The sequence below is a fragment of the Thamnophis sirtalis genome, unplaced genomic scaffold (assembly GCF_051295495.1).
Source record: "Thamnophis sirtalis isolate CommonGarterSnake01/CBP01778 unplaced genomic scaffold, rThaSir2_p1.2 scaffold_3, whole genome shotgun sequence".
NCBI lineage: Eukaryota > Metazoa > Chordata > Lepidosauria > Squamata > Natricidae > Thamnophis > Thamnophis sirtalis.
The window spans coordinates 163,836,413-163,854,210 of NW_028261383.1; the positions used below are offsets into that span (position 1 = coordinate 163,836,413).

The 17,798-nt window shown below is 40.8% G+C and overlaps 1 protein-coding gene across 1 annotated transcript; it reads left to right on the top strand.

Moving 5' to 3' along the window:
- Positions 1 to 4,780: 4,780 nt before the first annotated feature.
- On the top strand, positions 4,781 to 15,487 carry LOC148048298 (hepatic lectin-like). Its single transcript, XM_087710672.1, has 6 exons — positions 4,781 to 4,946; positions 6,346 to 6,453; positions 10,613 to 10,693; positions 12,338 to 12,489; positions 13,979 to 14,091; positions 15,256 to 15,487. Exons 1-6 carry the CDS (start codon positions 4,904 to 4,906, stop codon positions 15,395 to 15,397), a joined length of 639 nt encoding a protein of 212 aa, XP_087566798.1. The 5' UTR covers positions 4,781 to 4,903; the 3' UTR covers positions 15,398 to 15,487.
- Positions 15,488 to 17,798: the final 2,311 nt, after the last annotated feature.

The window sequence follows — 17,798 nt, forward strand, 5'->3', positions numbered from 1 at the left end:
AGCTGAAGATGCAGGTTTTCTGAAGGACGTTTGAGTTTGTCATCAAACCCGGCATCATTATTTGGAACCTATATAGCAGGGGTGGATTCCTGCCAGTTCTAACCTCTTCTATAGAAGAGGTTCCACAAATCTACAGTGCCGTTTAGAACCGGTTCCAGCTCCCTCCCCTCACCTGTCCGCACATCGTCAAGATGAAGAGTGAGATACTGTGCAGTTAAAAAAAGAAGAAGCAATAAACAACTCATAACACTTCTATCCTACATACACCCTTCCTTCTACCCCTCCAACTTTCATTTCTCCCTTCCAACAATCCCCTCTTCTACTTCCCCTCCCCCTCAGCCATTCCTTTCTCCCCTTCCCACCATCTCACCCTCCTTACATTCCCTTCTCACTCCCTCTTAATTCCCCCCTCTTCTTTCCCTCTACACCTCGCTTCGGTGTATTTCTAGTATTCATTGGTCTATTTGTTTTGTACTAAAACAAAAGAAAAATAAAAGGAAAAGAAAGAAGAAAAGAAAAAAAGGAAAAAAAAGCAACAGTATCCAAGTGCATTCATTGTTCTGAAAATTGAGTCTATACTTCCACCCTCCCCCCCACCCACCCCCTGAACCCCCCTCCCTCACCCCCTTCCGACTTCCCAGGTCCCATTCCCGGCATCGTTCTTTATCAAGCAAAGTCTGGAGAAACCAAATAGATTAGAAGTTACAAAATAATAAAAAATAATAAAAAATAAAGAACAAAAAAGAAAAGAATAATAAAAAGAAAAAGAAAAAGGGGGGGAACCCCCCCCCCCAAGAAAGAGAAATCAATATACTCTCTAACATTAAACTCAGCTTCTCATTATTTTTAAAATCTTAAACAATGTCTTTACCTGCTTCCGCATATAAATTCTATACCTCCCATCCTGCCTTTACCCGTGTCCGCATATATATTTTATCCTCATCCATTGCTCCTCTCATATTTACTCCACCCTCGTGTAGACTCTCCAGATAATCTTTCTTAACCTTGTATTCAAATAACAATTTATACAAAAATCAGCTTACATTCTGGATCAAGATAATCTAATTGAACTTTCACTACCCTTCCATCTACCCCACGCACCCGACTCCATTCATCCCAAACCACAATCCAAGAAAACTATGATCTCCGCTCTCCTCGCACCAAAGAATAGATCATGCGCAGTTTAAATTAAGATTCAAACAAGTCTTATATATGTCCCATACAATATATGTCCAAATTCAGCACCGCTTCTTTCAGTCTCAATATCTCTTCATCGGTATACAGCTTTGTCATTTTATACCAGACAGGAGTCCTGAAATTTTATTCAGATTAAAAATTTAAGAAGTATTTTAAAGGCATAGCTGGATCTTTATTCTTTACTCTTCTGCCCTTCCGGAAGGGGAAAGCAACACCCTCCGCCTTGTAGCCACGTGCCCCGCTGCTTATCTTCTCCTTCTCCTTGTCTTTCTCCAAGTCCGGGTGAATCAGGAAGTCCCGCCTTCAGAGTTTTGTAGTAAAAATCTCGGGCTTCGCAAACAGAATTGAGACGATATTTTTGGTTCTCAAATGTGACTGTGATACCAGATGGCACTTCCCATTTATATTGTATCTGAGAATCTCTGAGTTTTTCAGTTAAGAAAGTGTAGTCTCTCCTTGCTCTTAATATTTGAGATGGTATTTCTTTAAAAACAATCAAGTCCTGTCCATCGATTCGCAGCCTGTTATTGTAGAACTTCTGTATTATCGCATTTCTGGATTCTCTTGTGGTGAAATATATAATTATGTCCCTCGGAAGCTGTCGTTGTTTTGCTACACACGAGTTCTGGCGATAAATTTTTTGAATCTGCCAATCAAAGTTAAATCCTGGACTTCCCACCGAACGTCTGAAAGCTTCAAAAAAGGTCTGTTTCAAATTCTCCTGTTCCTTTTCACGCAATCCTCTGACTCTTATTGCAAACGCAGTCTTATTGTAATTTATCATAACGAGTTGTTTTTGAGCATTTTCAACTTCCTGTTGTAACATTTGAATTTTAGATGTCAAATTAGAATTAGTTTTTTCCACAAGTTCCAATTTGTCCTCCATTTCAGAAACATAGCCTGTCATAACAGTCATAACTCTGATCGTATCTTCCCTTGTTTGAGCAATCTTGGCGTCCAGTTTATCATATAAGTCCGATAAAAGTTGTTTAATTTCCTGTCTGAACTCTTTAAGAGTTTCAAAAAGAAATTCTTGCGTTAAGAGATCTCCAGTAGAGGGCATGGGAGGCAAGGGCAGCGATTTTGTAACAATTTCTTGAGATGTATTATTAAGGAAACGCTTAGACTGCTTCGATTTGGGAGCCATTATAAAAAAACGCACAAACAAACAAAGTCTCTGCTCCCCTTGGTTTTAAATGGGATACTATTTATAGACTTTTAACAGTTAATAAGGAGAAGTCTTCAGGAGAATAGAACTGATTGAGTGTGTCATATATCAAACGCAGAAGCTATAAAATCGCCATCTTGTAACGCAGCTGGATAAGAAAGCCTTTTACAAAATTGAAGCTGGTATTTTGAATAGTAATAAGAAAATTTTTTACAACTTCAAGTTAATATTTGGTTTTGAAGCCATTTCAAAATTTATCTGCCTGCAGTTAATAAAACTCTATTGCCTGAATATGCAGCTTTAAGTAAAGAGGCTGAGTTCCCCTTTTATTTTGAAGTTAAGGCTTGGCAAAACTTTCAGTGAGTAAACATTGTAACAAGACCGTTCAGCAGATTCATCACCATTTAACTTCCAGATAAGCAAAGTTAATGAAGGAGTAACATTCTTGTAGAAATAAAGCTAATTAAAAAGCTTCTGCTGGCCTATTGTGAAACCAAAACATATGATAAGCAATCTCTTTTGTTTTGAATTCTTGTGAATTCTTGTGAGGATTAACAAAAAGTGTTCATTATTACCGGAGAAACCAGCCTGCTCGGCGCCATTTTAAAAGCCTCTAAGTAAATAATTTTTCGGAGGAAAAAAAGAAAAGAAGCTAAAATGTTGCACAGTATTTAAGTGATTGTATAAAGGAAAATGAAAATGTAATAAAAGAATCTTTGATCAAGATGAAGAGTGAGAGGAGGAATTCTGGGAGGTGAAGTCCACAAGTCTTAAAGCTGTCAAGTTTGAAGACCCCTGGGGTTTTTCTAAAGGGTTAGGGGTGCAAGGGTCTTGTAATTTGACAGCTTTAAGACTTGCACACTTTAATGCCAGAGTTCCTGAGCCAACACGACTGGAGGAGGAATTCTGGGAGTTGAAGTCCACAAGTCTTAAAGCTGTCAAGTCTGAACACCCCTGGGATTTTTTTTCCTAAAAGGTTAGGAGTGCAAGGGTCTTGTAACGTGACAGCTTTAAGACTTGCGTGCTTCAAATGCCAGAGTTTCTGAGCCCACATTTTGGTTGCTAAGCAAGAGTGTTGTTAAGTGAGTTTCACTACATTTTACAAGATGGCCATGCCCGCCCAGTCACATGGCTGGCAAGCCACTCCCACCCAGTCACATGGCTGGCAAGCCACTCCCACAAAGCAAGCCACACCCACAGAAGAGATTCTAAAAAAAATTGAACCCCACCACTGCTATATAGAGTGTATCTTTTATGATTTGTGATACATCTATCATCTTTTTTTGTGCTTGGGCTTTGCTTAGTCCAGTGGTAGTCAATCTGGTCCCTACCGCCCACTAGTGGGTGTTCCAGCTTTCATGGTGGGCGGTAGGGGTTTTGTCCGATACTGAAGCACTTTCCTTTTTTTTAATTTAATTGACTTTGTAAAAAAAATTCACAGCATTATTTAAAAAATTTTCATTAGGTTTTCATAAAATCATCATTACTGTGGAACCGGTGGGTGGTTAGAAAATTTTACTACTAACAGAGATACAAAAGTGGGCGGTAGGGGTCACCGACAAAAGGGTGAATGACAAAACCGCGCCCGACCAAACCGTGGTGACAAAACCTCGTGTTCTAAAGTGCTCCGACGAATGAGCGCTGAATCGCGCCGACAATAGCGCGGCGACAGAAGTGCGCTGTAAAACTAACCCTAACCCTAAAAGTAACGATAAACCTAACCCTAAACCTAACCCTAAACCTAACCCTAAACTTAACCCTAAACCTAACCCTAAACCTAACCCTAAACCTAACCCTAAACCTAAACCTAAACCTAACCCTAACCTTAACTTAAATTGCCCTTCTGCCGACACGCTGTTGTAAGTCGCCCTTCTGTCGATGCGCTGTCGACGCGCTGTTGTCGGCGGATTGATGACGTCGCAGTTTTAGCAACGCGGTTTAGTCGGGGCGGTTTTGTCGTTCGCCCTTTTGTCAGGTCACGGGCGGTAGGTATAAAAAGGTTGACTACCCCTTGCTTAGTCCAACATGGGCAAAGAGGTGATTCTTCGAATATCAGATACCCAAGCCTTTTTGATTTAGGGCCATATTTGTCACACAACAACTTGAAAAGATCCTATCCTCCTCAATTACTACCTAAGCTACTAGTTTCCATAGCTGAGACACATGAAAGTCTTCTCCCCCCCTCGAATTAAAATATTAAGGGGAAAAAATAAAGCAGGACAATTTTCAATACTGCTCACTTAGAAATCAACTGATTCATGCAAGGAGGTGAAAGTATTGATTTCTGGCCAAGAACTTTTTGAACAGGGAAAAATCATTAACAAATTTCCCAATTTCAATGAGGTTGGAGGAGGTGACCACATTAAAAAAAAAAAGAGAGGGGAAAAAAAGAAAATTGAGGCCAGAGGGCACCAGAGCTGGTGTGTAAACTGTTCTGCCACTAGCAGTTGGTGCCTGGCCTCTCGGTAAAATTGACAAGGTGAACTGCGGCGTCCTTATTTTACAAAATCAAACTCTGCAAAGAAGGATCTCAACCAAATGGAGGATGAAATATGTCACGATGATCTTCGCACCAATAAAAGTAAATATTTCTTTTTCCTTCTTGGCAATCAGTAATCAGCAGCTGAAGTGTCAGATTTCCTCCAACATTGAGATTTCAAATTTACATTTTAAATTTATAATCATAGAGTTGGTGTACTTAAGTAGTGATTAGTGTGTGTCATATTTTCTGGAGGCAGACTTCTATTTGAAAAGATGCTAGAGGACAATCCTCTATTACAGTTCTTCTTTCATTTTCTTTCACAATGGATAAACCGCCAAAATTAAAGATTCAGAAGATAAAGTTGTGTTAGAATGTTTCTGATTATGCATGTTGAGCTCTACTGCAGCTTGGGAGCACAGCTGTTTTAAGATACTGCTGCCCTGATTTGGTTGCTTTGAAGACATATTTTCATTGGTGGGTTGTTTTCTTGATCTATTGAGTAGGTTAGTGGCCGTTCCTTATTTCCAACGTGCTGATGGTATATGTGGATTTCAGCTAGAATTGCTGAATTTCCACCAAATCCAAGAGTCCCTCCCCCACACAGATACTTTTGAATATGTGTATATGCCTTCAAGTCCTCTTTGACCACCTAGATTACTGTACTCCCTGTAATTTTCGGGGAAATTTTTCAAAAGTGGTTTGCCCTTGCCATCTTCCTGAGAGAGAGTGACTGGCCCAAAGTCATCTAGTTGCAGTGGTGGGATTCAAATAATTTAACAACTGGTTCTCTGCCCAAATGATTTCTCCCAACAACCAGTTCAGGAAACTGCTGAGAAAGTTAACAATCGGTTCTCCCAAAGTGGTGTGAACTGGCTGAATCCCACCACTGCCTAGTTGTCTTTGTGCTTAAGGCGGGAGCAGAACTCACAGCCTCCTCTTTTCTAGGCTGGTGCCTTAACCACCAGGCCAAACTGGGTCTCCTCACAATTGTTTGATCACCATATAATACCATTTAGAAATAATGGCAAGTCTTACCTCACCGATCAATAAAGATCAAGAGAATAATGTGCAACCACAGTTGGTATTTGTTTGTTTGTTTGCTTGTTTGCTTGTTTATTGGATTTATATGCCGCCCTTCTCCCAAAGGACTCAGGGCGGCGTACAACTTAAAAAAAAACATATTACAAAAGTTTTTTAAAAATTAGAGTATCCCCAAAACAAACTCAATTAAGATTAACAATAACATTTAAAAAAATTGATTACAACTAACAATAATCAATCATTTGTTTTATTTTGTTTTATTTTGTTCTGAGCCAAGCTCAGCCAACAACATTGCATCATTGGCTCAGTACACAGTACAAGCATTCAACAAGAACAAAAATCCATATGTTATTTCACTGACAACGAATAACTTTCTGGATTCCTAATGGCATAATGGCAATCAAACAAAACTCCTGCTACTTCTTTGACCCTTCTCTCTCTTTCTTTTTTTTTAAAGAAAGGAATTACCTTTACTACATCCAGAGACCTGACTTCCATATCTATGTTCTGCTGGCAGTCTCTTTTCTCCTAACAGTTATTTTCTACATTGCATTTCTTTCCAAAGGTATGTGTTTCATAATTTTGTTCTTTGTTGAGTAATCCTTGGCTTGGTCTCCTTCAGTTGGGTAGAGAAGTGTATGTTGTTATTCATTACAGAGTTATCTTAAACTTCACTGAAGCATTCCCAAGGCAAAGATCCCATGAAGCCTTGTACAACATAGCTATCATTTGCTGATCCTTCTGCAGATCATCATTTTTTAGCTGATATGGCAGAAAGCCAAAAGGGTTGAGGATCCAAGGGATCCTACTGGATTCATGTTCCATTTGGGGGCTTTCTGAGATGATAACCCTTGAAGTGAGACAGTTCCTTTGAGAAAATAGATGAGAACACTTGAGTCCTGGCAAACCTGCTATAGCCTGCACAAAAACAGCTTTCTAAGAGAGGCTCCACCCCAAAAGATGTGAGGCTATCTAGTTTCTAGACATCCAAGGGACGTACAGTTTGAGACTGGAAAACAAGCAAATTGGAGAAAGGTTGATATACAGACTAGACAAGCCACAGAGTTTTGAGGAGGAACTTTTTCCAGCAATTTAGCCAGAGATTGTATTCTGCCACTATCCTTCCTTCCTATTAACATCTTGACTGGGTAAATTGCAGTTAATTTGTAAGCAGACTGAAAACACTGGAGCAGGCATGTCTAACCCATGGGCCATGGGCCCTGTTACCCTGGACAGCTAGAAATGTGGCCCCACAAAATCATAAACTTTTAACATTATTATTTGATATTTTGTGTGTGTGTGTGTGTGTGTGTGTGTGTGTGTATATGTGTGTGTGTGTGTGTGTGTGTGTGTGTGTATATATGTTTTCTGAGGTTTTCGCGGGTGTTAGTATGTAGGTCTCTAGTTGTTCGGGTTTTCTCCCGCGTAGAATTGGAGATGTCTTGGCGACGTTTCGACGAAGTCTCATTCGTCATCTTCAGGCTGCTGCTGACTACTTCAGGTTTGGTGTTTCCAGGAGTAGTGCTTTTTTTTTAGATTTTTACAACCCCTGGTAAGCCCCAATTATGGGAGGAAGCTAACTGCTTCCATCATCTGTCAATCGGCTCGTCACAAGAGTCCATCACGACAGAAACCCAATATTTTTACTGTTGCCTTTGTTATATTTGTGTTTTTTTATTTGTGCTGATAAATAAATAAAGGGAGACTAGTATAGATCTATTTCAAGCTATTTAGCTCTCATCAGCTAGCCACACCCTTACTGGGATTTGAACCTGGGCTATATGGCATACTAGGCACACCAGGCAGAGATCTTAGCCATTAGGCCACAGGCTCTTATCCTGTTATTAGTGAAGCCAGGGTGAAAGGTATCTATTAGATTTTTACAACCCCTGGTAAGCCCCAATTATGGGAGGAAGCTTTATTTATCAGCACAAATAAAAAAACACATAAAATACAATTTAAAATGAGAGATGAATAAAATACAATAATTTAATATATGGATAAAGAAAATATGGTAAAATTATATTTCACTGTCACCCCTAAAATCTACCCCAATCAGTCCCACATATGCCGATCTCAACCAAACCATTTTGCTCAAGTAATGTGCTGTATTAAATGTTGTTTCTGGCTGCACATGAGGTAAATTGTTTTGCTATGGAGTTCCCAATGGATCATTCATTTATTATATAGACCAAGGTATCTGTTTCTCACACTCTTATACAGGCAACAATCAAATAGGATGTGAGCCAGGTCTTCTACCTCTGCTGCTCCTCAAATGCAGAGACATCCTTTGTAGGGTATAGGAATCTCCCCTATCTGACCATTGTGTCAACTCTTGATGGTAGATGAGAGGCGAGACATGATTTGTAACACTGAGAACTGAAGGGGAGAAGTGGAAACAAGTTCCTGTCCCCCAAAAATGCCCACCTGGGAATTGAGATTGGCATCAACTATGTTCCCAGGAAAGCAGAAAAGAAGGGATGACAATTGTTGCTCAAGAAGCTCTGCAAGTTGCCAGAACCAGAGATAGTCTTGTTTTTGAGCCTGGGCAGTCACACTACTGCAACGTGCTCTACATGGGGCAGCCCTTGAAGAATATTCGGAGACTTCAGCTTGTCCAGAATGCAGCCGCGCAAGCAATCGTGGGTGTACCTCGGTTCATCCACGTAACACCTATCCTCCGCGAGCTGCACTGGCTGCCTATTGGTCTCCGGATATGCTTCAAGGTGCTACTCGTCACTTATAAAGCCCTTCATGGTATTGGACCTGGGTACTTGAGAGACCGCCTGCTGCCAATTACCTCCACTAGACCGATTAGATCCCACAGATTAGGCCTCCTACGAATTCCATCCGCCGGCCAGTGTCGAGTGGCAACTACCCGGAGGAGAGCCTTCTCTGTGGCTGCTCCGACCCTCTGGAACGAACTCCCCATGGAGATTCGAACCCTCACCACCCTCCAGGCCTTCCGCAAAACCCTCAAAACCTGGCTGTTCTGACAGGCCTGGGGCTAAAGAGCTGTTGCCCCCGTCTCGAATGGTATGACTGTTGTGAGTTTTAAATTATATATTGTTATGTTTGTTTTTAAAAATTTTGTCTGTATCCCCCCCCTCCCCGGTTCGAGTTGTGAGCCGCCCTGAGTCCCCCTTTGGGGAAAATGGGCGGTATACAAATACAATAAACTGAACTGAACTGAATTTGCCCTGGAGTGAAATTGTCTTGTCACTCATCTCTGAGGTTAATTTCCCTCTGTGGATATTTAAGAGTCTGGGCACAGTTGGCTTATGTGTGATGCCTCAATTTCTAGGATCAATTACTTGTTGATGGAATCATCTTTCACTCCTCCAGTTGAAATGGTTATGTCATTGATTTGAACAATGGGCCCGTTATCCAGCCAGTTCCTAGCCTCACCAAAGGGCACTGCTATTACTAGGAGATCCACTGCTTTGGCTGGAATGAGTTGTCAATCGGCTATGGCCAGGCTGCTCCTCATTGTGGAATACTTCCAATAAATAGCCTGTGCATCTACCCTCTGTAGGCAGAACTCTGCACCATGGTCTTGTACGGCAGCATCCTCAATTCCTATAACAATTGCAAACTGTAGGAAATGTGGGGGCTCATAAGTCCTACAGACCATCTTCTTGGTCTTGAACAAGTCAGTATGGACTGGGTCCATTCATCATGCTAAGACATACACAGGAGCCCTGGTGGTGTAGTGGTTAGAATGCAGTATTAACTCTGCTCACAGCCAGGAATTCAATCCTATAGGTAGCATTTGAAAAAGAAATAAAGATTTTGGTAAAATGTTCATTTTCACTGCCGCTATCCTCCCCAGCAAAGATAAGTGCAATTTCTCCCATTTTTTCATCTCTATCTGTATACTCCGCCAAAGTGGTTCATAATTATGCTTATATAGTTTCCCATTTGAGGCTAAAATATTGACCCCAAGATATTTGACTTTTTTTAACTACCTCACATCCTAGCATCCCTCCTAGTTCTTCCTTTTGTTTAGTATTCATATTTATAGCTAATATTTTGGTTTTTCCTAAATTTGTTTTAAAACCAGACACTTGACCATATTGATTAATCGTGTTCATTAAAACCATACTGGATTCCTGCGGTTGTTCCAGTATTATGACCAAATCATCCGCAAAAGCGCGGAGTCTGTATTCTTGCTGCCTAATCTTGATCCCTTTTAGACCATCCAAGCCCCGTATTTTATTCAATAATACTTCCAAAGTTATAATGAACAATAGTGGGGACAAAGGACATCCCTGTCTTGTACCTTTTCCGATTTGAAAGGAGTCTGTTAAACTTCCGTTGACTATGATTTGAGCTGTTTGCTATTGGTATATTGCTTTAATTGACCGTAAAAAGCTATCTCCTATCTGCATTTTTTGCAATATCTTCAACAGAAATTGCCAATTAACTCGATCAAAGGCCTTCTCAGCATCCAGAAATATGAACGCAGCAGGGATTTGATTGTTCTTTCCCAAATATTCTAATGCATTAATGATTAGTCTAACATTACTCTTCATCTGTCTCCCCTGTATAAAACCTATAAGTCTAAGTGCTATTGCTATCATCGTTTAGAAATTCCCAGAGCTGGGATCTTGCACAGCCTTAAACTATAACAAGCTAGACATGCAAACCCATCATTTTTAAAGTGTGAAAAGTTACCGAGTCTAAAATGCTGACCTTCCCTCCCTTCATTGTATTTTTTTCAGCCACAACTCTTTCATCAGAAATGAACAAAATAAGTAAAAGTATGCATTCTTCACTAGCAGTGGATGACCTTGATGACAAATGTAAGTCTTGATTATAAACCCTGGCTAGTTATCTTCCTAGAATTCCCGCTATAAAATGACAGCATTATTTCACTAAGTTTTCTGGTCTCTAAATAATCACAGCTTTATGATTCCTTTCTATTGTTTTCTATATTTACTACCTCTGCTTTCTTATTGGCACTATTTCATGAAAGGAAAAAAGAGAATATACTGGTGGATACCAGAAGGGCCATGGCTAACTCCGAGAACTAGGTGGAAGGGGTCTTCTTACCTTTACATTTTTCTTGTTTATAAGAAATTGTAGAAAGTTGGGCAGCAGACTGGCACTTCATCTCCATTGGTCTTTTTCTCATCCCTACTTAATAGGAAGGGAATGGAGTGAGAACTCTAACTTTAAAAAAAGATAATACATATTCTTCCTCATTGCAAGGACTATCTCAAGGACTGCAATTGGGACAGAGATGATAAAGTGATGTCTCGAAAGGGGGAAAATGTATCAAGGGAGAGATTTAGTTTTTTAGGTATGTTAACATTTTGATACTTATCATACCCCCTTTTTTGTTTGAAACCCACTGGAAAAGTCACACCTCATTTTCCAGTTACAGGTAGTCCTTGAGTTACTACCATTCATTTAGTGACTGGTTGAAGTTACTATGGCACTGAAAAAATGTGACTTATGACTGTGCATGTACACCAAAAACCCAGAAGAGGAACGGGTGATGCCATGCATCTCTGGTAACATGGCTTCGTGTGCCACTTTGTCCACGTGTGCCATAGATTCATCATTATGGCCCTAGTGGCTCTTCTCTAATGGTCATAAGACAGTAAGACCTTAAGAACAAGAGCTCTGTTAGAACAGGTCAAGGCCTATTTTGGTTCAGCACTCTGCTTCTCCCAATGGCTAACCCAATTAACCCAACAGGGGTAGGAGTAGAAGGTGGTAATGTACCTCTCTCCCATCATGATTCTCCTGCAATTGGTATTTTGGCGGCTTAAAGAAACTTGACTTGTTTCTGATTAGTCAGCAGTTTGAGATTCAGCTTGTGGCAGGATGGGAATTTATTTTGCCATGACTCTCAGAAACTGGCAGCCTAATTAAAAACCTAGCAAGTCAGATGTCTCCAGGTCTTTCATTGCTTGGCAAGATCCGAAGCGTGCACATCCAAACATGTACAAGCTGTATTTCCTTAATTTTATATATATATTATATATATTATATATATATTCTATCCTTCTGCCCCAAAAGTTTCAGATTGGTTCTGGCATTAAGTGCTTGGTTGGTTGGATCTGCCCAAGGAAAACTTAGAATTCTGACTCAAAAATGGAGATGGAAATTGCAATTGACCAAAAGTCATAAGGATTGCACATAGGGGCATGAATAAGTGTACCAGCATGCTTAATGTCCCTGTCCTAATGTCCCATTTATTTGTACCCATTTCATGTGTTCTTATTCATGTTTATTCTTATTCCTGTTATCTGGTACATGAGTGACAAACTAAATAAAATAAATAAATAAATAAACAAATCAGGATTCCAGTTTGAATAACACATTCTCTCTCTCTCCCTCCCTCTCTCTCTCTCTCTCTCTCTCTCTCTCTCTCTCTCTCTCTCTCTCTCTCTCTCTCTCTCTCTCTCTCTCTCTCTCTCTCTCTCTTACTTAACCAGTGTTCCCTTGTGGTCCTAACTATCCACAGTGGGAGTACTTTAATGGGAAATGTTATTACTTCTCTCTGGACACGGTTCCCTGGGGAACGGCCCATGATCGATGCAGGAACAGTCGTGCCCAACTGGTTGTCATCAACGATATGGCTGAACAGGTAACAAGAGGGGACTGTGGTTGCTTCCTTGGAGAGCAGACGGGTCTTATAACAATGAGATATGGAGAGTATGGAGGTTAAGAAGCTTCTCCGCCATGTCTACATGCAAGATGGATTTGGACTAGGAAGACACAAGCATAAATCCCCACCCAGCCATGAATCTTAGGAAGTTATCTTGACTCAAATGTATCCTCTCAGCCTAACCTATCTTCCTGCAAGAATAAAATGAAAGGGGAGAGAGAAAGCAAAAGAACCATAGCGACCATCTTGAGTTTCTAAGAGAAAGAGTGGCAAGCAAATTTTATGGCAAATAAGTGGAATAAATAAGACAAAATTAGTGGAAGTCAGGCTACCTAGGTGAGACATATGGCTCAAAGGATCTATGGATGGATGAGTGGGTACCTAAAAGCTTAAAAAAGCCATGGCACAAAAATCACATCCATATTTTTATAAAGGCTAAAGGTTGCATGGATGGGCAAACATTTTGCTCCAAGGGAAGTTCCCCCCACCATAGAGTCTCCTCCTAGCACGGCATCCTTTTTCCTCTACCTGTCTTAACCGAAAGCCCTATCAATTATAGCCCTATCTGGAGCCGATCAGTGACAGGGAGCCACAGCAGAAGGATGCGGCTCCAGAGCCACGGGTTGCTGACCCTGATTTATTAACTGCCTCATTTAGCAACCGTTCACAGTTACAGCAGTGATTAAAAAGTAATTACATGACCAATCCCCACATTTATGACTGTTGCAGGTCTATAAAGGAAAGTTGAAGTAAGATCATAAGCATGGTCAAGGTTTCACTTAGCAACTGTTTTGCTTAATGACTGAGTTATTGAATCCATTTGTGATTGCTAAACAAGGACTACTTGAACTCTATGTTCCATCCTTTTAATTGAAGATTTCAATTCTGTCTGCTTTTGCTTTATCCGTTCTCATCAAAGCCACAGCTTATACAGCATCCAAGGTAGTCAGACAATGTTTAAGCAAGAGTAGAGAATTTCTGGACATCCAGCAGTTGCTGAACTCTATGATTCCCATCACCTTTCACTATTGACAACCTTCCTCGAACTATTGAGAGTTGTAGTTCAACCATGCTAATCAAGGCATGGTTTTCCTAGCCCTATCTGTTGTATGAAGTGCTACATCCTCTTCCGGGATGCAGCATTTTATTTTCCTATTTTGCACCAATCACCTTGTAGCCTCTGAATATATATACTCTTTGGTAGAAGTCTTTGAAAATTTTTGTTGTTCAGGCTGTTCCTCTCACCCTTTTCTTCTTCTCAGGTTTTGTGTATGTTGTATATTTGTGCAAAATGTGGATTCCCTCAAAGATTGTTGATACTTAACTCATTTCCATGGACAATAAATTTTGGTTACAAACAAATCCAGATTTGGGTAGCTCAATAACAACATTGTGGTCCAAGACACAGATTCCACATTACCCCAATCTTCATACCTTTGCTCTACTTCTCTGTCCTGTTCTCTTGCAGAATTTCCTTCAGGCACGAGCCAGGAACGCTCGTCATTGGATAGGACTTACAGATATTGATGTAGAGGGAGAATGGAAATGGGTGGATGGTAGCAGTTACAGAAATGGCTTCAGGTAAGCACTGAACATTAAATTTCGTTTGCCTATCTCCAGCTCCCAAGCGTCAATCTGAATGTTTTCCCAGGTATAATCTCTCAAAAGCTTCTTTTAAAAACAGAAACAAACTTTTTCAAAGTCAAAAGCCACACATTAGTCTAATGGGCTGCCCTCCCCAAGAGTGAATTCAGTCACATCATCTCACTCTGACAATATGACACCATAATAATTATTAGAGAAATAAATCTTAGAGGCAGATGTCTTGAGAAAATCCTCTTGTTACACCAAAATGCAGGAAGAAGAAAGCCAGAATCTAATATTTTGGCCTATATAGAGATCCGTATTTGAAAGCAGAGTTATTTGCTAGAGTTCTTATGTTTTCACTTCAACCTTTATCCTAACAAATGTTATTAATCTAAACTCAGAATTATTCCTTGGCTGTTCTCCAGTCCTAAATGTTATTAGGGAGAGCAGATAAGGTAGGAAAAAGACCCCTGCATTTTTTTTATTTGATTTGATTTACATTTTGTTCGAAGAAGTTGTTGCTAAGATGATTAATTCGTATATTTAATAACTCTCCCTGTCTTTCAAATTAACATTTACAGTTTAGTGTTACACCATCAAAGTGGATCCTGGGGCACTGCGCTGCACTGGAGAAACAGACAATGGAGTGGCCAGCATGAGGGAAGGAAGGGAGAAAGCAGCCTTCTCCTTCCCTCGTGCCAGCTGCTCTGTTGCCTGTTTCCCCACTGCAGCGCAACACAGCACCCAGGATCCCCTTTGATAGTGGGGGTGGGTAATCTAATAACCAGTTCACCTGAACTGGTGCAAATCGGCTGAATCCCACCACTGCCCAAAGGCTTCTGTCAAAAGCTTTTACAAAGGGACGGAGGCCTGAAGCAGCACAAGAGCACTCTCACAAAACCTTCCATCCCTTTGCAAAAGCTTTTGGTGCAAAGAACAGAAGCCTTTGGCCAAAGAATCTCATGCTCCTTCAGACTCACCAAAGCTGTCCGGCACTCCAAAAATGTCTTTTGATCACACTAGATTTCTTTTCAAAGCAAAGAAAGAAAGAAATTTCCCGGTACTTTATAGAATAAAATTTTTGTTACTGCTCGAGCTTTTCTAGACTTTAGTGGACTATTGTTTAAAACACATGTTTTTTTTTCTCTCCAATCTCAGGTACTGGAAGCGAGGGGAGCCTAATAATGATCGCGCAAATGAGCACTGTGCACATCTCTGGGGCAACGGAGAATGGAACGATGTTTTCTGCACATTTTTATGCTACTATATCTGTGAAAAACCCATGCGAAGAATCTTCTAAAAATTCTCATGGCATAGAAGAACTGAGGGCGTAATTGCAGATGTTACCAGAGGTGTTCTTATATTTCACTTTAAAAGACATTCCTATAAATCCCAAATGATTTTTATTTTAACTATTAATGCCCAATTGCCAGCGTTTAGTTATTCTGTAATTCTGCAGCTGAACCCATGAATTGGTTAGTCTGGCTTTTAATATATTTTGAGGCCTCGTGGGACATGTACATTCAAACTTTCCACAGTTCATCGTCATATTTTAAGCAACATAACGGATCCAGAGGTCTACCAATGCAAAAAATCTCATCTCTTTTACTTAGCATTCTAATGGTGTTCTCTTCATTTGCTTTGCCTTTTTAATGTAAAGAGAGAAAGCATGCAAAATAACACCATCCTTTTTCCCTTTGGAAAGACTGTGTTCTCATAGTATCTGTGTAAAATGTTTCCTAAAAAAAAATGTTGACATTTACTAAGAGCCTAAGGACACAAACATACGCCTTGATTACAAAATCAATCCATAGCTGGGAAAAAGGGTGAGAGCCATCAATGAATACAGAGACAACCATGGAAGAAAAACACTGTCAGAAACATCTTCGGGAAAACCAACAGGCTATTACAATCACACAGCATCACTGTAGCATACAAACCAGGGGTGGGTTTCAACCGGTTTGCGACTGTCCCCGCGAACCGGTTGGTCGGCGAACCCAGAAGTAAGTAACTTCCGGGAACGGCGAAGGGCCCACCCGCCCGCCCGCCCGCGCTCCTTACCAGTCTTTGAAGGCTTCTGTGCTTCCACGCAGGCGCATGGCACATACAGCACCTGCGCGATTCTCCGCGAGCAGCTGGATGGCACATACAATGCCTGCGCAAGTCTCCACGAGCAGCTAAGACGCATGCATGAACTGCGCGCATGCATGAGGACGCCGCCGGCCCCGTTCCAACCGAACCGGTTGGAATGGGATTAGCAACCCGCCACTGATACAAACCAAACAAAACTCTCAAAACATCTTAGGTAAATCAAAAGATCTAGTAGGGAAAAAGGATATCTACAACATACAGCGTTAAGAATTGTAACAGCCTTTATTTATTTAGTTATTTATTTATTTATTATATTGTAAGCACTGTGATAAAGAAAACACTGTAGAGCTAAGCCACAATTGTTAGTTCAGCAATATTTATTTCCTCTTACTCTTGCACTCCCTTTGCATCCTTTAAGAGAGAAAAAATGAGCAATGTTGCAATGGGCTGAATCTGGTTCAGTGGGAAGTGGAATAGTTTTCATTTCGCAAGGCTTTTCTGTGAAAATATCACTACAGCAAAAAGTGTGGTTTTCCACTTGATTTCAAAGTGACCTGCCCTTGGAATGTGTATTCTGTTAAGAGTAGAATTCAAAGAGAGTCAGCTTGGTGTGGTTGTTAAAATTCTGAGATTGTGAGTTCTACTCTAGCCTTAGGGAAAAGCCAGTCGGGTTGTCATTCTATCTCAGCTCTAGGAAGCAAATAGTGGCAAATCTTATTTCTGAATTATTGACTAAACTGCAGGGGCTAGCCTGGGCAGTTATCAGAAGTCAAGACTAACTCAAAGGTACGTGTCTACATGGAGCAGGGGTGTCAAACTCAAAGCCCGACAGCCGGAATTTGCCCACGGGATGCTTAGATATGGCCCACAGGCCCGCCCTGGAAACAGCAAAGGATTGGACCCCTCTGCCAGTGAAAACGGAGCTTGGGAGAGTGGCACGAGGCCATTGCAGTTCAGGAGCCCATTTTCTCTGGCAGAGCCCTCGGGCTGCCCCAGGTGCCCCCGACACAAGTGACATTGAGCTGGCCATGCATATTAGCAATAGCAATAGCAGTTAGACTAATATACCACTTCATAGGGCTTTCAGCTGAAGTAGCCTGCAGTGCTGCATTTAACCACTGCGCCACACCTACTCCATCCTACCGAGGTGAAACGCAACACTGATGCGGCCCACAATGAAGTCGAGTGTAACGCCCCTGATATAGAGACACGTCCCATTTTCTGAGATTCATATGAGCAATCTTAAATATAAGTTCTAAATAAAATTCATTAATATAAAGTATGAAAATACTTCCAGTTAGAATTTCTAGCTTTTGAGCCGATTCCTCTCATTTCCTCATGGAATGCTTATTACATGCCTAATCATTTGTTTAGGGCTGGGCAATTTTTTGATAACTCAAGAACCTGTTTTTTGAGGGAACACCGAGAACAAAATGGTGCAACAAGAACTTGGGAGTTCTTATTGCACACATGGACACGACTGGGTTTTCAAAAAACACAAGGAAGTTGAAAACCTAGAATGTTGGTTCTATGTGGAATTGCCTTCTGTGATCAATAACTGAACTGAACTGAACAACTCTGAGGGGAGTTCACTTCTGCAACCAAGGTCT

What these genes read in the sequence shown, in the direction of transcription:
- LOC148048298 (XM_087710672.1), top strand. Translation starts at nt 4,904, where the DNA reads ATGGAGGATGAAATATGTCACGATGATCTTCGCACCAATAAAA. An exon ending in GGATGACCTTGATGACAAAT is followed by an intron (nt 10,694 to 12,337) that starts GTAAGTCTTGAT and finishes TTACTTAACCAG; the next exon opens with TGTTCCCTTGTGGTCCTAAC. An exon ending in TCAACGATATGGCTGAACAG is followed by an intron (nt 12,490 to 13,978) that starts GTAACAAGAGGG and finishes GTTCTCTTGCAG; the next exon opens with AATTTCCTTCAGGCACGAGC.